The sequence below is a fragment of the Acinonyx jubatus genome, chromosome C1 (assembly GCF_027475565.1).
Source record: "Acinonyx jubatus isolate Ajub_Pintada_27869175 chromosome C1, VMU_Ajub_asm_v1.0, whole genome shotgun sequence".
Taxonomy (NCBI): domain Eukaryota; kingdom Metazoa; phylum Chordata; class Mammalia; order Carnivora; family Felidae; genus Acinonyx; species Acinonyx jubatus.
In genome coordinates, this window is record NC_069381.1 from 102280874 (window position 1) to 102307230 (window position 26357).

General features: G+C 47.2%; 1 protein-coding gene across 6 annotated transcripts in view; it reads right to left on the reverse strand.

The window, feature by feature from the left end:
* Window positions 1-26357, reverse strand: part of PDZK1 (PDZ domain containing 1) — a 43590-nt gene that overhangs the window by 16836 nt on the left and 397 nt on the right. For 2 of the 6 annotated variants that reach the window (XM_015084238.3, XM_053214700.1), the window contains exons 2-7: window positions 21918-21983; window positions 8049-8260; window positions 7132-7381; window positions 4803-4939; window positions 3779-3974; window positions 942-1138 (exon numbers count right to left, since the gene is read on the reverse strand). In XM_015084238.3, the coding sequence (XP_014939724.1) occupies window positions 942-1138; window positions 3779-3974; window positions 4803-4939; window positions 7132-7381; window positions 8049-8258 (990 nt within the window). In that variant the 5' untranslated portion in view covers window positions 8259-8260; window positions 21918-21983. Of the gene's footprint in view, window positions 1-941; window positions 1139-3778; window positions 3975-4802; window positions 4940-7131; window positions 7382-8048; window positions 8261-11190; window positions 11264-15773; window positions 16028-21917; window positions 21984-26357 lie in introns of all 6 variants that reach the window. The other 4 variants (XM_015084240.3, XM_053214699.1, XM_015084241.3 and 1 more) reach the window with 4 other exon arrangements.

The window sequence follows — 26357 nt, forward strand, 5'->3', positions numbered from 1 at the left end:
AATATGGTGAAATGAATTAAGAACTTAGGTTCAGGGGTGTCTGGGTGGCTCAGTCAGCTAAGCATCCGACTCTTGATCTCAGCTCAGGTCTTGATCTCAGGGTCGTGAGTTCAAGCCCTGCACTCGGCAAAACAACTTGGGTTCAAATACCGGCTGGGATGGGTGACTTAAAAAAATGAAGTTTAGAGAGACTAAGAAATTGCAAATCTGTAAAAAGGGGCTAATACCACCCCTATCATATTCCTTGCTATCATTTATGTACCTTCGGATGCTGCCATTATTGTATATCACATAGAATAAGTTCATCTTTGTTCATCTGTGTGACCACCACCTAGCAAGGCGGATGGTACATCGAAGGCCCCTGAATGTCTCTTAAACTAGACCGAACCTCAGTTCTTGTGATAAAATTAAAAGATTATTAAAAAAAAAAAAAAAAGACATGCAGGTAACACCTGTTGTGATTAAAAGTTAAGAGCAAATAAGGTTAGTGTGACACTAATGTTAGTCTTGGTGAATCCATGTTTCTATTCCCTTGCTAAGGGCTCAGGAGCTATTTAATAATCCTTTCTAGGCTTTTATGCAGGGTTAATGGCATTTATTGGTCTATAGTTTAAAATCCAGTTGTTTGCTATTTGGCACAGTTAAGGCTATATCTGCCTATTTCCAGGGTAATGTTCGTAGATTTTTCTCAGATCAGCAAGAGTAATTCTGTAGTTACATTCGCAAATTCTTTCAAAATCTTGAATCTAAGGATTTAAAACTCACGTACCAATCACTTGGCATTCTCTTGTCACTACCAACTTGACCTTCAATGCAGCCTTAATGATGACCGTTACACCCCTTCCAGTTTGAAAATCAAAGTGGTAACTTAGCCAAAGTTTGAGGACTTGAGGGAATGGACCCAACCTTAATGCACGAATGCGTGGCCTTGAATTATTTACCAGTCTATACATGTGGTCCGTCTCTTTGTCCACCACCAGCAACGAAGTCTGATCTCCACCCTTTCTAATCATTTCCACCACACTGTCATGATCCAGGGATTCCACAGACTCGCCATTGACAGCGACTACCAAGTCGTTGTTCTTCAAGCCGGCCTCCTCTGCTGGACTTCCGGAATCTATGTCCTTGACGACTTGACCTACCCTCCCAAAAAATTAAATAAAATTATCAAAAAGATCCCTAAATTAAACTGTGGCATTTCTGCTGGAGCCCAAGGATCTGATAAATAAATGTAAAAGGCATGCTGAATACTACTGCCCCTCCCACTGGCATCAGAGAAAGCCTGTGAGCACCCTATCCAGCCTCATTCCCTGCCCAGAACTTACTCCAGGAACAAACTTAGCCATTACCAATGAAAGGACCTTAAGGAAAAAAAATCACATTACTAAAAGTGTCTGAGGCTCAATCTTGACAAAATAACATGCTAAGTGTTAGGAGTCAGCTAGTTCCCAGGAAGCTCTTGTAACCCATACATCTTATGGAGAAGCTAAGCCATTAAAAGGGGGGTTGAAAGAAGAAAGAAGAACAAAACCAAAGAAGACAGAGCCTAGGAAACCCATGCTGGCATTTTAGTAGCCACTAGGTGTATTTGACTGTGAATGTGTTTGTGGGCGTGCCTCGACAATGTGTCTTCCGCCTTCCTCTCCCGACTTGAACTGTCTTTACCAGACGCCTTCAGATCTCCCACACTGTCTTTTTTGTTGTCCCTCCCACTTTTGTAACAAGCTCCAGTTTCACTCTTCCAGCTGGCTGCTGGGCATTTCCAACTAGGTATCCCATAGATCCCTCAAATGTAACATACTCAAACCAAAAGCCATCTCTGCCCATCACCCCCATCCCAAAGCTCCTCCTCTAGGTCACCTGTTCATGGAAGCACCATCACTCCAGTCACTGACACGTAGAAACAATTCTTCCTCAGTGTCCACTCCCCATATTCCAATCAACTCCTAGGTCCTTTGTTGTTGCCTTAATATTTGACATATCTCCTCTTCTCTGGAGCCACTTCCTCTACCCTCAATGCAGGTGGTATTAGTTCCTGCCTTAAACTCTACCTACCTTCAGTTATGAATTGCTCTCCCTGTCCCTGATCTCTGTCTTCTCCAATACAGATCTGCCTTCAGACTCTTCTTGATGCAATGTCGGACCAAGTCATTCCTCGGGGCAACAGCACGAGTGTGGGCTTTAGAACGGAACAGACCTGGGCGCCTGGGTGGCTCAGTCGGTTAAGCATCAGACTTCGGCTCAGGTCATGATCTCACAGTGCATGAGTTAGAGCCCCGCATCGGGCTCTGTGCTGACAGCTCAGAGCCTGGAGCCTGCTTTGGATTCTGTGTCTCCCTCTCTCTCTGACCAACCCCCCCCCCCCCCCCCCCCCGCCCAGAGCTCATGCTCTGTCTCTGTCTCAAAAATAAATAAAAACATTAAAAAATAAAAATTAAAAAAAAAAAAAGAACAGAACAGACCTGAGTTTGGTCCCAGTTAAACCACAACTATTTGACTTTATAATAATTACTGTATCTTCTCCAAGCCCTTAAGTTCAGAAATTCTTCTTGCAGAATTATTAGGATTGTGTTTGAGATGCGTAAGCCCCCAAGGTGCTATAGGCTTAACTTTTTCTTATCACACTGTTGAAAAAACTTTTAACTCCCCATCGACCACAGAGCCAAGTCTAAACTCTTCAACCTGGTATTAAAGGCCCTTCATCATCTCTTTCCAACCTACCTTTCTAACATGGTTTCCTGTGCTACACCTCAGATGCCAAACTGTGCCCATATTTCCCTGCTTTATTCACACAATCCCATCCTAATGGAATGGTCTGCGTTGTTCCCACACCATCTGTTTGTCCAAATTCTATTCATACTTCAAAGCCTGAGCTCAGGTGCCATCTCTACAATGAGGTCTTCCTGTACTTTTTTAGTAAGGAAAATGTGTTCCAACCTTGAATTCCAACAGTATTTTATCTAACCCATATTAAGGTTCTCCTCACAACTACCTTCAGTTATGGACATAAGTATTGCATCTCCTCTACTAAACAGGAGGCTCCTTGACTGAAGAACTCCTATTTGATCCACTTGATATTCTAGAAGGCCCTGAGGATGCTTTTATATAACATGAATCAAATTAACATTCGATTAATTCAAATGTAATGAACAGAACATAGCAACTTCTAGGAGAATAACAGTTTGCAAAATGGCCTGAAGCTGCGTTCTTTTATATATTCAGCTTCCCTAGAAGGACTGTAGTTCTTTTCTTGTTGAGTTGCAAGGAATCAGAAAGATTCCTGGTTCTATTGGATTCCCAGGCCCCAGCCCACACCTCTGCCTCGGATCTGGTGACGTACTGGAGCTGGCTCGTCCAGGCTCATGAGAACCCTTTCTCGCCCATACTTCTCAACATTGCACTCTGTGACAGCACATTGGTAGCTTGAAATCAGATGTAATGGGAGTATTTGCACCACCAAAATAAAATAAAATAAAATAGATCAACAAATGCTACAAATTAGGTGGAATTTTTCCCCCCGGAGAGCAAATTTACAGCACACTACCACCCAGATCTAAAATTCTGCTTTATCATTCTGCTAAGGAAAACCTGAGAGACCCGTTGTCAGGCCCCCATGGAAAATGACCCGGCTATGCCTTCTAGTCTCTTACTATCTCCTCGTGCAGCAGCTAGGAAGTTGGGGGCCTAACAGAACTCTGGAGTCGGACTAGGATGAAGAATTGGACTTCATTGTTCAATTGGTTCCACTGCCACGCTTTCTGCTCGTCTAGCGCCTCACCTTTCTGTTCCGGGCCTGCCCTCAGGTAGAAACCATAGCCATTGCTCCCCTTCTTCATCTCCACGAGCCGGGGCTGGTGGGGTAGCAGTTTCAAACTGGCCGTCTCTCTCCTGAATCTGGTCTTCTGCTCGGTGTGGAGCTTGTCAGTCTCCTCGTCCACCAGCAGGAACATGACGCGGCCTCCAGAACTCTTCACCTGGAACAGCACACACAGTAAGACTGACAGCGGTCTCCAAGAACGGCACGGGGGAGGAGGAGAGCTTCTGCGCAGAGGCACACAGTCTCTAGGTTCGACAGAAAATATGCAATGTGAGGCCTGAGTTTGAACTATAACCCTACCTCCTGATCTCCCTGGGATTTCTCGATCCCCACTTCTACAGCTGTTTTCCCCTTTGTTAAGTATGACCTCACCCACACAGATGCGAACTGAACCCAAGTGAGAGCTGGGATTCAGAAAACCCAGAAAGGTACTTAAGCAAAGTACTTACGTCTAGAGAAGGAGTTTGGAAAAGAAGGTAAAGGTCTACTGTGAAAAATTATTCTACCAGGAGAAGTTGGTCAGTTTTCATGGCTCCACGTGACCTCAAAGGAAAACCTGAGAGCATAATCCATGTGTCATGGACCCAGGACATAAGACCTGGGGTAACAGGTCTTCCAACACCTCCTACACGTAGCTCTATATTCATCATCACATTGGTTATCTGCCAGCTTGAGCTAAAACATTTTAGTGAAACACTCAATTTGTTATAAATTCAGACGGAGCTCCCAATCAGGTACAAAAAGATCCAAAAGATAAAGTTGACAGTTCTTTAGAACACTTTTCTTTGAAATAACACGAAACTAGCCTTGTTCCAAAACCCTATGCTAACCCTGCTGACACCACTAGTGAGTCTATTCACTCTGAAAACAAAGGATTAGCTTCCCATCATTATATTCCTTCCATCATAAACTACCACTCCTGTCTTCCTGTCACTTCCAATAGGAGGAGAGTGAAAGGTAAGAAAAGTGCCCCTTTGGGCTATACCTTTGCAACGACTTCCTCATGGCTGGCGTCTTCTACATTCTCTCCATTTACTTCAATCAAGTGATCACCAGCCAGGACACCAGCTTTCATAGCCACACCTTGAGGTGTTATATCAGTCATGTACACTCCCTTTTTGCCTGAAAGGGAGTGGACCAGCATCACAACTCCATCACACAGAAAGTCCAACAATAAGGGATTTCCTCCCAATAACGTAAAAATTACAACCTTCAATTTTAAGGCTAACTTTGCCTTCTGATCTAGAATTATAATTACAGCTCCTGGCTTTGTGCTAGGAGCTTTGTTGGGTTTTGTTGATTCTAATAGAATTTCCGACCCCAACTAAATGCAAGGAAGGAATCTCAGGTGGCACTGGCCTTTTGAACCGGAAAAGCACCGAGCTGTGCCCGGGCTGTATCGCTGTCACACTCCCATTCTTCGCATTTGTGGAATTAGAAAGCATCTGTTCCATTCTGTCCTTTTATTTTTTTTTTAATTCTTTTTAACGTTTATTCATTTTTGAGAGAGAGAACAGAGCGTGAGCAGGGGAAGGGCAGAGAGAGAGGGAGACATAGAGTCGGAAGCAGGCTCCAGGCTCTGAGCTGTCAGGGCTCAGAGTCCGACGTGGGGTTCCAACGCACAGACCGTGAGATCATGACCTGGGCCGAAGTCGGATGGACAGTCAACTGACTGAGCCACCAGGTGCCCCCTGTCCTCTTTAATTAGTTCTATCACCAACCGTCCTGTACCAATGAGGTCACCAAATCTCACTGATGCAAGCCTAGGAGGACAGAGCCACAGAAGACAGCTAGATACAGAAATGATACAAATAGAGATAGAGATAGAGATAGAGATAGAGATAGAGATAGAGATAGAGATAGAGAAATGATATCAATTCTTTCAAGATATTAATATTTCAACCTAGGCAAAGGGCAGCTTCATAATGACAAAATAAATCACTTGTAAGGAATAACAGTAGAAACTGCTGTCTTAAAATTTCTCCCATTACAATTTCTCTTGTTATATATTTGTCATGTAGAAAACATTTTCTTCATAAAGTTCATTTAAACCATGCATTATGTTCACTAACACAAGGGCCAAATGGATTGAATCTGAATTATGATAACTTTTTTACCATTTTGCTGATAATGGACTTCTAAGAAATGCCAGGCTTCCCTTGACCACCTACACCACTATGTTTAATAGTGGACAAACTTGAGAAATGCCTCTTCTACCTAGTTTATATCTCTTGCTATAGGTTAAATAGGCCTTGGAAACAAGTTTTATGTTTACTATTGGTCTGTTCTTTATCACTTACCCAATTATGACCAGTGCCTCTCCAGTATCAGAAGGAACATGGGAGGAGCAAATTCAAGGTGGAACCAGTAGCCTCTGTGGCTCTAAATCCCAGAGACACCATTACGGAACCACAGTCAATTGCATAGTCTGTATCTCTGAAACTCTACACACAGAGCTTCTAGTACTTTCTGGTGGTCAGGAGTTTTCAAATCACTATGTACCTCTCAGAGGTCAGGGATGTACCTCAGAGCAGTTGAGGCTGGGCCACAGCTGAGAAGGTACTATTTAAATGTCATAGGAGGGTGGGATTTTTTTTTTTTATTAAAAAAAAATTTTTTTAAACGTTTATTCATTTTTGAGAGACAGAGAGAGACAGAGCATGAGCGGGGAAGGGGCAGAGGGAGGGAGACACAGAATCCGAAGCAGGCTCCAGGCTCTGAGCTGTCAGCACAGAGCCCGACGCGGGGCTCAAACTCATGAACTGCAAGATTATGACCTGAGCCGAAGTTGGATGCTCAACCGACTGAGCCACCCAGGCACCCCAGGAGGGTGGGATTTTTAATAGCATCCTCAGCCACTAGAATGGTGTCTGGCACATCAACAGGCCCTCAAGAATTTGTTGAATGTGTGATCACCTGGGCACTTGAAGTGGAAAGACAGCATCCTTACTCAAAAGTAGCTATTATGAAAAATTTCCTTTTTCTTGCCTTTTATTCCCCCTTCTCCCCTCCACCCTCACCCTAAAGAAGCTAGGAAAGAATAACAAAGAAGCATCAGCCCTCTAACACTCTGATCTCAAAGCTCAGCCTAACACTAGGAGACAGGAGTGCCCAGTGGCCCCTCGTCACCCCATGATGGGTCCAGTGTCTTGATCCCTTGTTGCACAATAGTCAAAGCAAGGGAAGGGTCAGGGAAGGAGGGAGAGGGGAGGAAGAAGCTACAATTAGACAGCCATAGCATCTGAAAAGGTGGTCAAAGAAGCCATTAGCCAATAACAGTATCTTTCTTCTGGAAATCCTGCCCTCAAGCCCACCTTGGACAGTTTTCAGAGAGAAGCCATAGCTGCTCCCCTCCTTCACCAGGTAGCAGAGACGTGGCTGCGTCCAAGTCTCTGCTCCTTCCTTCACCACAGGGGGCAGTTTCTTATCATTCAAACTCGGCTCCTTCCGACTTTGACCCAACTCTTTCAGGTCTACCCGTTTTTTCATGGCCTTCTCATAGGAATCCCCATCCAGGACTAGTAAAGTCACGGAGTTCCCACTCTTTCTGACCAGATCCACAACCTAGGAGAAAGAAAAAGATAACTTGAACCAAGAAGCGATTCCAGGGGATGCTCACCATCTGGCTCAGTCTCTGGATCCAGAGGATTCCAAATGCTGGTCTCTGAAGCGCAAACAGTCAGCACAGTGTCCAGCCGTCTCTACCCCACCCCTCCCAAGAACCAGGTGCGGGCTGGAGGGGGCGGGGCTCTAGCACTGTTAGAACTTAGAGCGCCCCGATCCCAGCTGGGCTCATGGAAACAGCATGGTGTGGTGGAAAGGGCATGCATGGGGAGGCAGGCAGAAGTGGGGTGAGGTCAGACCGTCCCACATGTTCACTGCATCAAGACATTAGTAAGTCATCGGAGCCTCTGAGCCCTCATCTGCAGAATGGTAATACGTACCTCATGGGTTGTGACAAAGGTTCAACAAAATAATGATTATGAAGTCGCCCAGCATAGTTCCTAGCCTAGAGCAAACACAATGCCTATTAGCTCTGACACTATTCAATCTAAGAACCATTTTGTGGTTCTCAGTTAATTTGGAGGAGACGATTAACTGGCAGAAAGTACTGCCATAGGGCGTCTGCCTTGCCAGTGGCAGCTGGGAGACCTCTGCTGACCCCAAACACTAATCAGCAGATATGTGGGAGCCAAAGAGATCCTAGAAGAACCCCAAATGTCCCTTTCACCTGCATATGTTCCTCCTTGTCCACAAAGACACCATTGATCCTAAGAACTCGATCTCCGTCCTTGAGGCCCGCCTTCTCCGCTGGGCTACCCTTCTCAACCACCCGGACCAGGTGGCCATCAGTGTCCTTCTCAATTCGCAGGAAGAAGCCATAGCTTTGCCCTTCTTGTTTGGACAGCTCACATTCTCGTGGGTGGAAGGTGGAGGCCATTTCTGTGATGAAAAAAATCGGATAAACCCAGGGGACAGAAAATCCCCTTGGAGAAAGAACCCGTGTGTTCCATCTCCCATAATTCTCTTCTTCTAATCACACCAAATCTAGACTGTAGCAACACTGAGGTTTAGGAGGCCGCCTTCCAGGACCTCCCAAGGATTTCCAAATCTATTTCCCAAAGGATGACCTTTTTACTTGAGTTTCAGACCCATGTATTTGGCTGGGTCCCAGACATAGATTTTTCAGTTTCAATAGCTCCAAACCCAAATTCCTCTTTGTTTCCTAAAGAAAGTAGGTTTAACACCTGACCTAAATATTTTAAGGAAATACCGGCCCAGGACACCTGAGTGGCTTAGTCAGTTAAGCGTCCAACTCTTGATCTCAGGTCATGATCTCATGGTTCGTGAGATCGAGCCACATGCTGGGCTCTGTGCTGATGGCATGGAGCCTGCCTGGGATTCTCTCTCCCTCTTTCTCTGTCCCTCCTCTGCTCATGCTCATGCTCATGCTCTCTCTCTCTCTCTCTCAAAATAAATAAATAAACTTTAAAAAAAAGAAAGAAAGAAAGATACAAGCCCACTTTCATTCAAATATTTAAAGAGCCTCCCAAGTAATAGGCCTTGAGGATAAATCTGTGGACAACACGGACCTTTACTTTGCCTCTCATACAGAGGAGCACACATTTTTACAACACGTGGTGAGGGATATGCTAGGAAAGAACACAGTGATAAGGCAGACTATAACAGAGGGCGCTGGGAGCAGGGACTGGGACAGGCAGAAGTAAGAATGCTTCCTGGGAAAACGCCTTTCCCAAGACCTGAAGGACTAGTGGGAGGCAGGTAAGGTAGGACAGGATCAGGAAGACCTCAAACAACTAAAAACCAGAGAAGCCAGGCCTCAGAGCTGGCCTGGCCTATTGGAGAACAAGGACCCTGAAGTTTTAGAGCAAAGTAGGGATACCCAACAGAGAAAGGACTCCTGTGGCTGGGTCAGATTCTCCTGTCTGAAGCAGCTTCTGTTCCCATCCATCCTGCCCTTCCTCTTGCCCCATTGCCGCAGCAGGGCCCCGGGCCACAGGAGGAAGCAAGGACAAGTATGAAAACCACCAGCTGGGACTTTGGCACTCGGTTCGTACGGGGAAGGCTCCTGCCAGCATCATCGATCCCTCCTAGCGTAAGCATCTTCTTCCACAGGAGAGTGAGAACAGAAGCCAGATCGGCTGGTGCCAGGCAGAGGTCCAGGAGCAGAAGGCTGGACTCTGAGGTCACGCTGCCTGCTGCGCAAGCCTCGTGCTCAGCTCGTCACAGTTCCCTACCAGTAAATCAGAGAATAAACCGTCTGTCCCTTCCCTCCTGGAGGGACAGGAACAGATGACCATGTGGGGTATGGGGGGTGGGGCGTGGAGGAGAGACAGCAAAGTGCTCCAGGCTCCTTAGAAGCCACCCCATGGTGATCCCAGATAGCCATCTCTGACCTTCATGCCCACAGAGACATACAGTTCAAACCTGGCAGAAAGCCTCCCGCTGCCTGACAACTTGGCCATTACAGACAGTCTCAGCGGAGTCTGGCGGCCACGCCACCAGCAGCCCGAATGACTAAGCGGCCAAGAAAACAAACAAATAGACACTGTTCCAAGTGATCTCTCACCGAGGGCCCGGGGCTGAGCCCTCCCCGCTGTGTCTCCCGCGAAGAGAAAAATAGAGCCACAATCGTGAGGTCATCACCCACCCGTGGGGGAGCTTCGCAGCCCTCCTAGCATGACCCATCGCCAGGAAAGCACTGCTTTGGGAGGAGACAGGGGAGGGCATTAGGAGGGACTGGGCATCACCAGAGCAGGGCTTCCTTGCATGCAGGCACCCGGGCTCCCTGGGCCTTTACTTTTTCTTTCTGCTGAGCATCTGGCCTGCAAGTATCACTCCCATTTTCCAGCTTGAATCCACATCGCTGTCCACTCACCTCTAGATCCCTCTCAACTTGCAATTTCATAGAGCTGAAAAGCTAGAAAAAACCCAGAGCCCTCCGAAATTTGGGAGCAATTGTAAACAAGCCTCAACCAAATCCTGCAAAATCTGCAAGTCCTTATAATCAAAATAAAGGCCATTTCTCAGGCCCTCACCCCTAAAATTCAGCGATCTCCCACCCTGGGAGTCAGCCACAGGATCTAAATCTCTTTCTCTGCAGGTCTGGGAGGATAGAACATGAAACCACCTTGCTAGGAGACTAGTCCTGTGTTTGGGGAGGGGGGAAGAGGCAACGTTTTCCTGGGTCTCGGTAGAGACCCAAAAGCTCAACACACAAGAAAAGACAGATCACTGCTTCTTGGCAAAATCCCAAATTGTTTGTTTGATGAAAGTTTTCCAACAGCCAGACAGCAATCGCTCAGATCCGCACTTGTGTCTTTGAAGCCTGGGCGCTGGCCCCCTACATCCTCCTGCCACCCGTCAGCCCTCCCCACTGGTCAGCCGCTGAAGGATTAATGCCGGTGCCCACGCCACACTGATGAAATATGTAACTCCTTCCACCACAGCAGCAGAGAAAAACATATCGAAACCCCAAAGCCGGGCCTTCCATTGGCCCCTCAGAGCCCTAAAACTATTTCCTTGGCCATCTTGCTGAGAGACAATTCAGCTAGGAGTCAAAGGGGCTGGGCTCCAGTCCACCCCCAGGCCTGGGTCCATCTAATCCGCATCCTGGTGTTACACTGGCCCCTAAATAGGGACTGGGATCCACGACGACCTGCTGCTTTGTGATGAGGATGCCTGGGACTCTGGAACACAGGGCCTAATAGGAAGGATCTTTGTATTTAAGGGTACTCATTCCCTGTTTCTTCAGCCCCAATCTCCGTCTTCTGCTTCCTGAGAAAATCCAGCCCAGATCCCTATGGTGGACAAGTGTTTAACTAGCGAAAGCGTATGGATTTCTATAATACCGTATCAGCAATCATCCAGTGCTGGAGCCCATTAAATCTTCAACAGGCGTTATTCCCCCAGTTCACATCAACCCTAGAAATGAAAGAAAGCTGTAACCATTTCTGAGCTCTGGGAAGAAAGTCAATTCTTGGCAACCAAGTTGCTTGTCTGTGGGAAAGAGAACAAAGTGCTGGCTGGTGGACAGGAGAGACTCAGGGCTGAGAGCCAGATATTTTTTCTAATCAATCTTAATTATTAATCTTACCTTTAGACCCCACCTTCTTCCAAAAGGAGTAGATTATTGCTACGAGGAAAGAGAATAATATGCCCATGGCCCAGAAGAAAAATGCGGCACATTTTAGAAGTTGGGAAGGCAAGGCAATGACGACAGAGGAGGGCACACAGGACCTCTGGATGTGGCCAGAGAAGAAAGAATTGAAGCCGCTGGGCTATTTACCACACGAAAGAAATAGCTGGTGGGACCCAGAGGACTCTTCTGAGCTCCAAGCCGGCCAAGGGTTCTAACCTCTCAGACAACCATCAACATGGGCCCATCTCTGACCCCGAGTCAACACCCCCTCACCACCAGCCTGCACACAGAGAAGTCTGAGCCAGGAGCTGTTCCTAAGGGTTCATGATCTACAAAAACCAGACCCAAAAAGCCAAGAGAGTTCGATTTGGTTGGCCGAGGCTCAGAAGTCGGCTCATTTTCCCCTCAGTTTGTGTGTGTGTCTGAGTCTGGAAGCTGCCGGACTTTCCTCAACAGGGCTGGCTGGGGAAGCAGTGAGACTCCACTCAGTTGATCCTGAAGGCGACAGGACTTGTAGTGAAGTGTGCTTTACCTGTCACTCTGCACATCAGAAATTTCCCTGTTCTACCAAAACAAAAAACAAACAAAAACAAAAACAAAACAAAATAATAATAATAATAATAATCTGATTGCTTTTTAAATAGGCAGAGGACCTGAATAAACATTTTTCCAAAGAAGACATTCAGATGGCCAACAGGACACGTGAAAGCATGCTCAGCATCACTCATCATCAGGAAAACACAAGTCAGAGCCACAGAGGTGTCCCATTACACCTGCCAGAATGGCCAGTAACAAAAAGAAATAAAAAGTGCTGGCAAGGATATGGAGAAAAAGGAACCCTTGTGCACTACCGGTGGGAATGTAAATTAGTACAGCCACTGTGGGAAACAGTATGGAGGTTCCTCAAAAAATTACAAAGAGAACTACCATACGGTCCAGTAATCTCACTATTGGGTATTTACCCAAGGAAAACAAAAACACTCATTCAAAGAGATACGTGCACCCCTGTGTATGGCAGAATTATTTACAATAGCCAAGATATGGAAGCAGCCCAAGTGCCTACCGATAGACAAATGGATAAAGAAGATGGAAATATATATATTATATATAATTTAATTACATTATATTAATATATAATATTAATAAATTAATGATGATATATTATGATATATTAATATATAATGTACAAACATATATTTATTGTTAATATATTAATATGTAATATATTAATTATATTATATAATGGAATATTACTCAGCCATAAAAAGGAATGAGATCTTGTGCTCGCTTTGGCAGCACATATACTAAAAAGAATCAGATCTTGCCATTAGTAGCAACATGAATGGACACAGAGGGTATAATGCTAAGTGAATAAGCCAGAGAAAGACAAATACAATATGATTTCAGTTATATATAGAATCTAAAAAAGTGAACAAGGCAGAAGCAGGCCCATAAATACAGAGAACTAACTGAGAGTTGCCAGATGGGAGGGGTTGGTGAATGGGCAAAAGGGAGGAAGGGGAATGGGAGATACTGGCTTCCAGTTATGGAATGAATTAGTCATGGGGATAAAAGGTATAGCATAGGGAATACAGCCAATGGTACTGTAATAGTGTTGTATGGTGAGAGACGGTAGCTACACTTGAACATAGCATAAAGTATAAAGTTGTCAAATCACTGTATTCACCGGAAAAGAATATAACATTGTGTGCCAGCTACAAAAAAGACAAAAATTAAAAATAAAACATTCTCTGTTCTAAGATAATTGTTATATGTGGAAATTTCTAATTTAAAACTATCATAGGGGCATCTGGGTGGCTCAGTCTGCTAAGCGTCCAACTCTTGATTTTGCCTCAGGTCATGATCCCAGGGTCATGGGATCGAGCCCCACATCAGGTTCTGTGCTAAGCATGGAACCTGCTTAAGATTCGCTTGCTCTCTCTCTGTTTCTCTCTCTCTGCCCCTCTCCCCTACTCATGCTCTAAAAAATTAAAAGAAGAGAAGAGAAGAGAAAGAAGAGAAGAGAAGAGAAGAGAAGAGAAGAGAAGAGAAGAGAAGAAGAGAAGAGAAGAGAAGAAAACTAAACTATCATAGACATGAATGCTCATAAGCCTACCCAGTGCAGGAAATGGGTGGGAGTGAAGGGATCTTAAAGCCACTTAGCTCATGAAAACTCCATGATCTCCTAAGAAATATTTGAGAGTCTCAAGGTCAGTGGGAGCCTGACAAGAACACAAAGCATTTCCCAATACAAAAGTGAACATGGGGTTCTCTGAAACGTGCCCTACTCCAAAGCAGAGTTATTTGTGTAACTCCTGTGAGCCTCCAGGTTATTTCATAAAGGAATCCTGAAGTTGCTAAAGATCAGATAAAACACAAGTCAGGAGATCAAATTCTTCTGAGGAAGGAAAAGAAAGGACAGCTCCTAGCAAAGTGAAGTAAAGCAAGAATTATAAGATCTTCGTTCATCTCCTCAATCCTGGGAGTTGTCCACTCATGCCCAAAGGCCCCATCCGCTTTCATCTGAGTGAACAGATATACTTCATCGAAAGAGTATACATCTATAGACCTTCAGGTGATGCAATAATAAATCACGTTGCCATTTGAAAACTCGCTGTGTGCCAGGCATGTACACAACCTCACTGAACCTCCCGAGCACCTTACAGATTGGATTCTCAACCCTAGCTGACCCCCAGAATCACCTATAGAGATTTCTAGAAATCGATGCCTACACCTCACCCCAGATCTACTGACTCAGGCTCCAGGCTTGAAACCTGAACAGGAGCCTTTTTAGAACGCCCCACTAACTTAAGAAACTAGTGCTTAAAACCACCCTTTGTTGTTCCTAACTCCCACTTATTCTCCTCAGTCTTGGGATAACACCCTCATGGATCAGAAAAGAATGTCAAGGTTGGGTGAACTATTAACAGCCACCTTAAGCTCACCTTTACCCAACATGAGAAACCAAGGGGGCAGCTGGGATAGGAGAGGCCCTGGCCACCATGTGCAGTCCTCGGGATCCAGCTCTGACCAGTCAATGCCTTGGCCAACAGTATAGGAGTGCATGGTGACCTGAAGCCTGTGCCTCATGCCTCCCTCCCCAAGTTCCAGTTCTGAGCCAGGCAAACAGGATCAAGCAGGTGAAAACAACCTTGAACGGCTCCCATGTGGTCTTCACTCTATGGGTTAAGTCTGTGGGGCCACTGTCCACCCCCTAAATCTAACCAACCTTAAAAGCAGAAGCCATGTCTCCGCCCCCAGCACCCTGTGGGTGGAGTCTTAAGCTCCATTCCTGTCTGAGGCCCTACCAGTTATCCTGTGGTTCTTCCAGTCATCCCGTGAGCCCCTCGGCAAGAGGAGTGCGTGACAGCTCTACTTCAGCTTCTTGTTCCCTTCCAAGCACTTTCCCCCTCCTTAGCTTCCTCAGTTAGCATACTGGAGTGGGTGAAGGCCACCTAGGATCGTGATCAAAGGTTCTTCCACTTTCTACTGAACATCAAGAAGAAGACATACGACCCTGGTTTCATTTGTCCAGGCCACCCATGTTCGCCCTGACTTGAATGCAGAATACTCTTGGGGCACCTGGGTGGCTCAGTGGGTTAAACGTCTGGCTCTTGATTTTGGCTCAGGTCATGATCTTACAGTTCATGTGTTTGAACCACATGTCGGGCTTCATGCCGACGGTGAGGAACCTGCTTGCGATTCTCTCTCTTCCTCTCTCTCTGCCCTTCCCCCGCTCATGCAGGCATGTGCTCTCTCTCTCCCACCACCCCCCAGAAATAAACATTTTTAAAAATGCAAAATACTCTTAAATGGTTGATGGGATAAAGTTAAACACCACCTCTATTCTCAAGGGACTTTTATAGTTGAATAGGGGCAAAGGAAAAGTTTTAGTACAAAAAGAGCTACCTCTATGAGCACAATCTAAACGCCATAAGACCTACAACGTGGGGCAAATTCAGGAAGACTTCACAGATTAGGTAGGACTTGATGTAGATCTTGACAACAGATAGGTAGGACTTCAATAGGTATGGAAGTAGGAAGAGAACATTCTAAACACTGAGAACGATGTGGATGTCAGGTGTAGAAGTGGGAACGTGCTTGGGTGTGGTCAGAGAAGAGTTAAAGGCCCAACATGACAAAAAGGATGGCCAATTTGCCTTTCTGAAATCAAGAGTCAGATGCTCAACTGACTGAGCCACCCGGGCCCTTGGACTTCCGTGTCCTAAGCTTAGTGACATTTTCCGTTCTCCTTCTCTCTACCTCTTGCCATCATTTCCCACTGTTAATTACCCGATCTTGAGATTCTTCTATTAGTTTTGACTACACTGTAAAATCTTGGCCTTGAACTCCAGCCCGAGGATCTGGCCTGAGTTTCGTGGTCAGCAGACGCCACTACAGGCAGAGGAAGGGCAGGCTCAGAGCTGAGCTCCAGGAGAATGGCAGGCGGGATGCACTGGAGCCAAGAAGCCCCGTGGGGCGGCCAGGTCACAGGCTGTTGTGATAATCCTACTCACAGACGGTCAGGCCCTGACCCGGCACGGCAGCTGTGAGAACAGAGTGGAGGCAACAGCAGTAAAGCAACAGATTATATCAATCCTTCAGTCCTGTTCCCTCAGATTTCCGGAGGCAGAGGTGGCCACAGCCAGGGCCGTTTCGACAGCACCCGTGTCCACAATACTCATTTACACCCACTGTGACCAGAGGACAGGTGCAACAGGTCGGCAGTCCCCGGGGGTGTCATGGCCCCCGTTCCTCCCCCTAATCTGACCTCTCTCACACGCAGCTGGGTTGTGGTTTGCCCTCACAAGGAACAGCCGGCTCCCGCACAGGGTGCTTTTGGCTCCTCATAGTTCTGAGCTGCAAGATCGCTCTAATTCTGCCATCACCGTCTCCTTCTACCTGCTGCTCCAGGAAGGCCGTTTGTTTCCCAGATTTATTACTTTAGCTCAGTTTTTCCTACTATCCAACTGTGATGCCTTTCCTGCTTCAAGCCCCAGACTCCCCTCTCTTATGCACTGAACTGTGTCCCTCCCCAAATTCTTCTGTTGAAGCCTTAACCCTCAAGGTGATGATATTTGGAGACTGGACTTTACAAAGAGATCATTAAGGCTAAATAAGGTCACAGGGTAGGGAAATAATCCAATAATCCTTACAAGATGATGAAGAGACACAGAGAGTGCAACCCACAGAAAGGCCAGGTGAGCCCACACTAAGAAGGTGGCCATCTGCAAGCCAAGTAGAGAGACCTCAGAAAAACCAACCCTGCTGATGCCTTCACCTTAGAGTCTCAGCCTCTGGAACTGTGAAGAAATGAATTCCTATTGTTTAAGCACACACACACTCCACTGCCCAGTTTATGGTATTCTTACTATGGCAGTGAGGAGACTCACAAGGCTTCTGCTTGAGTTCAGTGTTGCAAAGGGAAGGTGTCAGAGAAAACCAAGCTCATGCCTTGGTGACTGACAGAAAAGTGATACCATTAAAAGATGGTGTCATGGTGGGGCGCCTGGGTGGCTCAGTTGTTTGAGCATCTGACTTCAGCTCAGGTCATGATCTCATCGGGCTCTGTGCTGACAGCTCAGACCCTGGAACCTGCTCCAGATTCTGTGTCTTCCTCTCTCTCTGCCCCTCCCTCATCCGTGCTCTGCCTCTGTCTCTCAAAAATAAACATTTTTAAAAATGTTTTTAAAAAGATGGTGTCATGGTAACAAATGCTATGGCAAAGTCAGTTTGTGATGGGTTTATATCAGAGGACTAGACAGCACATCCTGCAGGTAGATAGGAGTGTGGGCTCAAAGACAGTGGCCTGGGTGTGCACGGCAGAGCAAGGTGAAGCTCCGTGAGTGGGAACACGAAAGGACGAGGACGCAGGATAAAGCCTGGGGTAATCCTATATCTGGGCAACCAGAAGAGGAAGCAGAGAAAGAACAATCAGAAGGCCAAGATTTTACAGTGTAGTCAAAACTAATAGAAGAATCTCAAGATCGGGTAATTAACAGTGGGAAATGATGGCAAGAGGTAGAGAGAAGGAGAACGGAAAATGTCACTAAGCTTAGGACATGGAAGTCTAAGGGGCGCCCGGGTGACTCAGTCGGTTAAGCATCTGACTCTTGATTTCAGCTCAGGTCACGATCTCGCAGTTCAGGAGTTCAAACCCCACGTTGGGCTCTGTGCTGACAGCACAGAGCCTGCTTGGGAATTCTCTGTCTCCCTCTCTCTCCCTGCCCCTCACCCACCCACACGTGCATGCTCTCTCTCAAAATAAATAAATAAACTTAATATAAATAAAATAAAATAAATACGTAAATAGCATGGAAGCCCAGGGGTGCCTGGGTGGCTCGTCGGTTAAGCATCTGACTTTGGCTCGGGTCAGATCTCACACTCCGTGAGTTCGAGCCCTGCATCAGGCTCTGTGCTGACAGCTCAGAGCCTGGAGCCTGCTTCAGATTCTGTGTCTCCCTCTCTCTGACCCTCCCCCATTCACACTCTCTCTCTGTCTCAAAATAAACATTAAAAAAAAAAAATTGCATGGAAGCCCAGGATGGAGTGGGCCTGAGAAGCAAAAGAATAGTAAATAACAGAGGCAATGAATATAGACTCATCTTGAAAGGTATGATGGAGACGGGGCGCCTGGGTGGCTCAGTCGGTTGAGCGTCTGACTCCAGCTCAGGTCACGATCTCGAGGTTTATGAGTTCAAGCCTTGCATCGGGCTCTGTGCTGACAGCTCAGAGTCTGGAGCCTGTTTCGGATTCTGTGTCTCCCTCTCTCTCTGCCCCTCCTCCACTCACACTCTGTCTCTCTCTCAAAAATAAACATTAAAGAAAATTAAAAAAAAAAAGGGGGGATGATGGAGAGCATCGGGATAGCAGCATCGGGATAGGGGAAAGCAGAGATGATGGTTTTATTTTCAACGTGAAGAAAATGAGCAGCATGTTGCCATCAAGGCAGGACAGGAAATGGGTTTAACCTCCATGGGATGAAATATTTCCACTGGGGCAGAAGTTAAAAACAAAATGAGAGAAAAAGGAAAATAAGGCCACTCACCTGACCTTCAATCCCTCCTGCAAAGTAGCTGAGACAAATGAGGATCTTTGGGAACACAGACCAAGTGTCCATGGGCTCAAACTGACAAATAGCAGAGGCTGGCCGGGAGAGGCCTGTGAATTAGCTGGTATTTGGCAGGAAAAGACAGCTGCAGTGAGGAAATAGGAACCCAGAAAGCTGGATCTGCCGACTTCTCAAGAGAATCTGGAAATCTGGATGTATGCAGAATGTCCCCATTGTAAAAAAATGACAGCTATTTCCAGTTTTTCAAGAAACTCCATGTAAACGCAACAGAATCGAGCCCTGGGCTGGCAGTTTATTAACCACTGGCCAAAAGGATTTCCAGTAGCCACAGCATTGTTTCACTAAAATGAGTCAACAAATTGAATACAATGTTCTAAGAAACAACTTCAGTTAAAATTTTTCCCCTCAGATAGTTAGGTCGATCTTACTAATTTATAGCGGACCAATCAGGATGGTTTCTCATGGCTTCTCTCACCATTGGGTCCATCAACAAGAGAAGGAGACACTAAATTCTACTCCTGAAGCCCTTATTACACTATATGTTAACTAACTTGGATTTTAAAAAATAAAAAAAAAAAATAGGAGAAAGTGGTAACTTTTACCCTAAGGTGGGGTTTGACCTATGTAAAAAACAGAAGGCTAGAAGATGAGGATTTCTATACTTAGGATGAGCACAGAGCAGGAACGGGAGACCAGTGTAGGGCTAGAGAGAGGAGCGGTCAGGGACTGACTCAGCAGGGTGAATGAGAAGGAAGGAGGTACTGAAGGAGTAGTTCCAAAAAAATAAGGGATCGACCTGGAAAAGTCATCTTAAAAGATCTTTAGAACAGGGACACCTGGGTGGCTCAATTGGTTAAGCGTCTGACTCTCAACTTCAGCTCAGGTCATGATCTCAGTCATGAGTTAAAACCCATGTTGGGCTCTGCGCTGAACTTGGGGCCTGCTTGGGATTCTCTCCCTCCCTCCCCTCTGCCCCTCCCCTGCTCTCTCTCTCTTTCAAAATAAAGAAGTAAACTTTTTTTTTTTTTAAAGATCTTTAAAACAGAGTAATTTCTAGTCATGAAAAGTCTAAAAGAAATGTCTAGGTATGCAGGTGATAGAAAGGAAATTTATATTTTTTTAAATTTTTTTTAATGTTTATTTATTCTTCAGAAAGAGAGAGAGACAGAGCATGAGCGGGGGAGGGACAGAGACAGAAGGAGACACAGGATCGGAAGCAGGCTCCAGGCTCTGAGCTGTCAGCACAGAGCCCGACACAGGGCTCAAACTCGAGGACCACAGGATCGTGACCTGAGCCGAAGTCGAACGCTCAACCGACTGAGACACCCAGGTGCCCCGGGAATTTGTAGTTTTATTTCCATCTTCCCACATCACTCGAGTCTGGGTAAAGGATATCAGTAAGAAAAAGAGTTTTAAAAAATAACCCAGTTTTTAATCCCAGTGTTGGCACTTACTAGCACCAAGAATATGGGTGACTTCCCTAATTTTGAAAGACAGAAGTGTGCCTGAAATCAGAGATGCATATGGGCACGGTGAAGACTGCTTAAGACAGAACCTGTGGAGCATCTAAGCACAGTGTCTGGAGCACAGAAGGCCACTGCGTCATCTTCCCTGTCCTCTGGTGGGAGCCCCGATGCCCTGGGGACCCCCTCCTCTGTGAGAATATTTGAACAGTGTTCCCCATTTTCTTTTTGAAGCAGACAAGGAGGGATGGGCTGGGGGGTAGGCAGGCCCCTTGATTAGTAGGTTGGCGATTTTCCATCCATGGCCTGAATGCCATCTCTGCAAAGTCAGCTTTAGCTGTTAGGAAGTCAGGGCTGAGGATTTTGTTCCTCACGGAATAAAGTGCAAATAATGAACTTAATGAATTCAGATTCCTCAGAACCCAAAAGTTTCATGTAAGTCTGATAGCCAGGGAATTACAAAAATAGAACCAAATACCACCTATCAAGGAAGTATAAAGTGCCAGGGATGGGGTGCCTGGGTGGCTCAGTTAAGCGTCCGGCTTCAGCTCAGGTCATGACCTTGCAGTCCGTGGGTTTGAGCCCCTGTCGGGCTCTGTGCTGACAGCTCAGAGCCTAGAGCCTGCTTTGGATTCTGTGTCTCCCTCTCGCTCTGCCCCTCCCCTGCTTGCTTTCTGTCTGTCTCAAAAATAAATAAAACATAAAAAAAAAAAAAGTGCCAGGGAGCCTTTATAAAACTTCAAGGCTAAGTGGGCCAGGGGATCCCAGCACCTGAGGCAGATGAGCTCTAATAGACATGCACACGAGGTAACCAGCACAGGGACCAAGGAACAGACGAGGGTAGAGAAGATGGAATGAGGGAGGCACGACCCAATACACAGAAAGCTGGTCCGGGTGTGGATCATCCGTAGCCAAGGAGTAACCAGTGATTAAGGCCCACTGGCCATGTAGCATCACTGACTTTCCAGAAGATTACAGAAAGGATGTAGAGGGAGCTGCATTCTGTTTGGAGGCAGAAAAACAGAAGAGGGCTGTCACTGGTGACAGCCAGGTGCAGTGACTTCAGGAGTAAAGAAGGGGCCCCGGGACTGTCTTCTGCAGAGGATACAATTGGGTTATTCCACAAACAGGGTACCCTGCAACCGCCAGCCACGAGCACCGTGGGTCTAGTGCCGCCCTCTCTCCTAGTTGGGAATCAGTGGTGCAGCGAGTACAAAACACAGCCTCTCTCCACAAGGCACTTACGTAACCAACGCCAGAGCCAAGAAAAAACTAAACAACAACACCTTCACGAGACAGCAGGTGAATAATGTTTAACCCTAGGAATTGTGACTGTGGATAGATATCTGATTGTATACCTAGGAGATACCGAAGAGTAAATTATGTCTGTTTCATCAAAGGCGGGCCGGGCAGAGAGGGCAGGGGCCCAGCAGAACATTCAGCCCGAATGCCGCTCGCTTTGCACTGAATGCCTTGCTGGTCTAGAAAAGCCTTGCAACTTCAGCAAGGAGGAAACAGCGTCACCGGCAAGGCTGAGAATGGCCGCACACTGGGCCCGCGTGGAGCACAGGGCTCCTACACCACCGGAGTGCATCTGTGAGATGAACAGAACACCAGACTCCCGTCGCAAAAGCACAGTTGGTGGAGACGGAGATGTTAAATCAGCAACTGTAGACGGGCCGAGAATTCCCTACAGACACCGGCCCTGCCCAAGGGCCTCCTGGTGCCCCCTCCTGCCCTGTGCCCACGTGCCCGCCTTCCTTCAGAGCCAGCCCCAGGGCCTCACAAGTGCCATTTCTTCCAACAGCATAGGAGGAACCCTATTGTGTCTCAGCTGGTACCGACAGACGTCTCCGGCAAAGCAGACATAAAGACATAAATCTTCCTTCAAAAACACGTCACCTGGGGCAGATCCTGTGTCTTCGCCACAGATGAGGCCACCTGGATTCCTCCTTGGAAAAGCAAGACCTGTGGAAATTCAAACACTCGCGTGTATTCATTTCAAAGAATCAGTCTCAAAACTAGAAGGATAAACGGGGCTCTAAAATATGTATTTGCTGACTTTACTTTCCCGCCATCACAGCTACCATCTGGGCCTAGCCAGCCACAGATTCCAAATGCAGGAAATTAATGGAGGGCATTCCATTGAGCATTACGTAGAGAAGAGTGACCCCCGGCCCAGTGAGTGATCCTTACTTCTCATTTATGATAAGGAATGAATCTGCTGGTCTCAAAATCCATCTGGCCCTGCTGCTGCTGAATACCACCCCCCAACCTCCAGGCACCACGAATGATACTTTGTCCTATACAGCAGGACTCTGGGCTGCAGGTCAGGGTCTTTCGTACTCGACTTGCTTGCCTAAGAGTTCTGCAAGCTGGGAGAGGGATGGAATCGATCCCGGGTAGGAACAAAGATGCCGTCCGAGAGGGTACCCCTTGGCTGTGGGTGAAACTGCTGCAAAACGGAGAAAACCTGAAAATAGCCAGACCGCCCTGAGGGGCAGCTGGAATAGGGGTTATCACCCCCAATTGGCATCTTGTATCACAAGACCCCTTGACCTTGCATTTCTTTTTTTTTTTTTAATTTTTTAGCATTTGTTTATTTTTGAGAGAGAGAGAGAGAGAGAGAGAGAGACCGTGTGAGCAGGGGAGGGACAGAGAGAGAGAGGGAGACACAGAATCCGAAGCAGGCTCCAGGCTCTGAGCTGTCAGCACAGAGCCCGACGTGGGACTTGAACTCACGAACCGTGAGATCGTGACCTGAGCCGAAGCCAGACGCTTGACCGACTAAGCCACCCAGGCGCCCCTTGACCTTGCATTTCTACCCCTTCCCTGTTTTCGTGTGTGCCAGAGTCCTCCTGCCCCCGGGCTCTCCTGGTCACTGCCTTCAGATCTTGCCCTCATCTTGCCAGGCGCTAAAAGAATTGTGTAAGAAACGGAATCCAGGGCAGCTGGATGGCTCAGTCGGTTAAATGTCCAACCCTTGATTTCGGCTCAGGAAACGATCCCACGGTTCATGGGCTCGAGCCCCGTGTCGGGCTCTGTGCTGACAGTTTGGAGTTCTCGGTCCTTCCCTCGCTCTCTGTCCCTCCCCCACTCGCATGCACATGCTCTCTCTCGTTCTGTTTCAAAAGTAAATAAATAAATAAACATTAAAAACAAACAGAAGAAACAGAATCCAAACCCCTTGCTCAGGCTCAGCATAACCCAGCCCTGTCTCATTCCCCAGAGCTCCTCAGCAGACAGCAAACTGGCCTCCTCGTGGCCACCGACACCCAGCCTGCCCTTTGCTCGTGCTACCTGCTCTGCCTGAAGCACCTTCCTCACTCTGATTACTTATTCATAGTAGCTCCTAAGCAAACATTCTTTCCAAGTCAATGAATTCAAAACCTACCCATTTAAAATTTTCAAATTTTAAGTTAAACACAAATCCCTTCCTGACCACTACAATCTGAAGGCATCACTCCATCACCAAATTTCAAGTAGCATTTATATAATCAACAAGTTACATTCAGTTCCTACTATGGGACAGATACCAAGGCCCCAGCCAGGTTAGACACTGTTCTGCCCTCACAGAGCCCACTAGTGAGGCGCGGAAAGTCACAAGCATAATTACCCAACAATGGCATGGGTGCTAGAACATTTAAAAGAAAATGCTTTGCTGCTGTTTTACATATTTATCGAGTTCCTACTAAGCACCAAGCACCGGCCTCGGTACCTGTTATGAGTTTGCATTCAATCCAAATGCTCCATTCTACAAGGGGAAAAAAAAAAAAGATTCTGAAAAGCGACAGAGCCTGTATTCAAAGCCACTTGAGTCAGCCACTTGAGGCCATCACCCCAGCCTCCCCACCATGAGGCCTATGCTGTGTTAGGGGACGCACGCAGTTAGGCTGGACAGAGGAAAGCACCGCAGGTGAAGAGCGCGATGTGTTCAGGAACGTGAATGGCTCAGCAAGCCCAGACAACAGGTATATGTTGAAAGGAGGAAGCAGGTCAGGTGAGACTGTGAGGAATCTTAGGCTCCGTCCTGTCAATTACAGAAGAGCGAGCAAGCGCATCAGTGCCGAGAGCAGTCGAGGCTTAGAGCCTCGGATGCCGGAGGCCATCTCAGACCCAGAGCAAACCCTGCGTTGCTGCCTCAAGGCTATCTTTGCTGTTTATCAACACTCCTTGCCACGGCCTGAGCTCCTTCCTCCCCTGGGGTCCTGCCTGTGGCAAAGGTGTCCGAAGATCATCAAAACAGCGGCACTGACAGTGTGCGAGGCCCTGTGTGCCTTCCCCTCTCTGATCCTCCTAACACTAGAATGAGGTACTGTTGTGCCATTTGATGGATGCGGACACAGAGCCTCAGAGGATAAGAATGTGTCTGCTCTGCCACGCAGTTTGCCAATGCCAATGCCCATACCCTTCACAGCCACCGGACAACCAGGCAACGAGATTAAGAAAAGCTGGACGGTCCTTCACGAAATGCCAAGGAGAGGAGGTGCCGAGATCTTGAGGAAACTTGTCCAGTTGAACTTGCTACCCTCCTCAAACTCCTATGCAACAAATATGAAAATCCTTTAACCAAGATGCAATCCAGAGATGCCCATGCCCACGTGATCAGACCCAGGACCTCAGATGATCGGACAGTGTCAGAGTTCTTAAGTGTCCTCTCCTTAAGAGCAGTTTATCAAAAACATCCTGATTCTGGGACGCCCCGGTGGCTCAGTTGGTTAAGCCCCTGTCATGCCTCCGACTTCAGCTCAGGTCATGATCTTGCAGTTCATGGGTTCAAGCCCCGCGTCGGGCTCTGTGCTGACAGCTCAGAGCCTGGAGCCTGCTTCGGATTCTGTGTGTGCCTCTCTCTCTGCCCCTCCCAGCTTGCTCTCTTTCTCTCTCTCAAAAATAAACAACAAAAAACCATCCTGATTCTATTCTTGCAGCTCCTTCCCTGCCACACTAACTTCCATTCAGCCAAATATCTAAGCGTCTACTCTCTGCCAGGAGCCGCCCTAAGAGCTGGGATTACTGCAGGTGACACAAAGGACAAGATCCCTGCTCTCCTGAAGCCTGACATCTGGCACGGGTGACAAGTAGAAGGTAAACGAGAGGATTTCTGGTGACAAAGGCTATGTGTGAGGAGAGTCAGTGGTGGGACAGCGGGGGGTGGGGGGGGGCAGGTAGGCTTAGCACCTCCTGGAAAGGTAACATTTGGATTCAGACCCAGATGATGGGACAGAGCCAGCCTTCCAAGCAGCCGGGAAGCTCCGAATACTTAGAGCCCCACCTTACACTTGGTGAGCTAGTCATTAGCAGCGATCCACTCTCGACTCCTGACTTACAAGTGAGTAAAGAGGCTCTTCGCGATGAAACAGCAGGACAAGGAGTCCCAACGGACTACGAGCCTGTTTCTTCCCACAGAGCCTTGGGACACACACACTGGAAATGCACACACCTTACCTTTGTGCTTTGAATCTCCTCAAACACATCCTGTTTATAATTTTATGTTCAATACAGCCCTGGGGAAAAAGGAGAGGCCCTCACTGATAGATGATGAAATTGAAGCTCCAGTTGGCTGACTCTTCCAACGGTCTGTCACTAACAACCAAATCCCAGGGCAGGCTCTTTGAATTCTAGTCCCAAGTCCTTTTCCCTGGAGGAGAAAGAGCTGCCTAGCCAGCGGTCTAGGAACACAAGACATCATTACCAGCTACTTCATAGTTTATGGTGCAAAGAACATACAAAAGAGTCAAAGATAAGAACCATTTACTTAGTCATAACACACAAACTCAAAGTCCCTGAGTTATTTGCTGCAGGAAAAGAACATGTGACTACAGGTGACTAGACACCCAGCCCCCGTGGCTTCTGGATCCAGGCCTGAGAACACGTCGGTGCAACCCTGCGGGGACAGCTGAGGAGGGAGGAACCAGCCCAGACCCGACCTCGGCCAGTGAGCCCTTAGGTGAAGTCACACTGAAGTCCCTTGACTCTTCTGCTGAGGAAGCGGCCTGTGGTTCCCAAACGTGGCTACACACCTAAATCATCTGGAAGCGTAAGCGTGTTAAAGAAACAAAGATTTTCAGCCCCACCCAAGACCCTAGAATTATAAACTCCAAAGGGTGGAGCCTGGAGAAGTCAATTTAAAACTCAGCCAGCCTAGAAACCCCCTGGTTTTTCCTCATTTCTTCCTGGGAGCTCCGTTGTCACACTCCCTTATGGGTGCACACCAACCCCCCCCCCCCCCCCAGGCAACCCTGGGAAAGCTTTTTCTGAGGATCAGTTTGCCAATCCCTTTGTGAAGCAGACCCTGACCTGCGAGGGTCGGGAGTCACAGGCAGAGAGGATCTCACAGTGTGG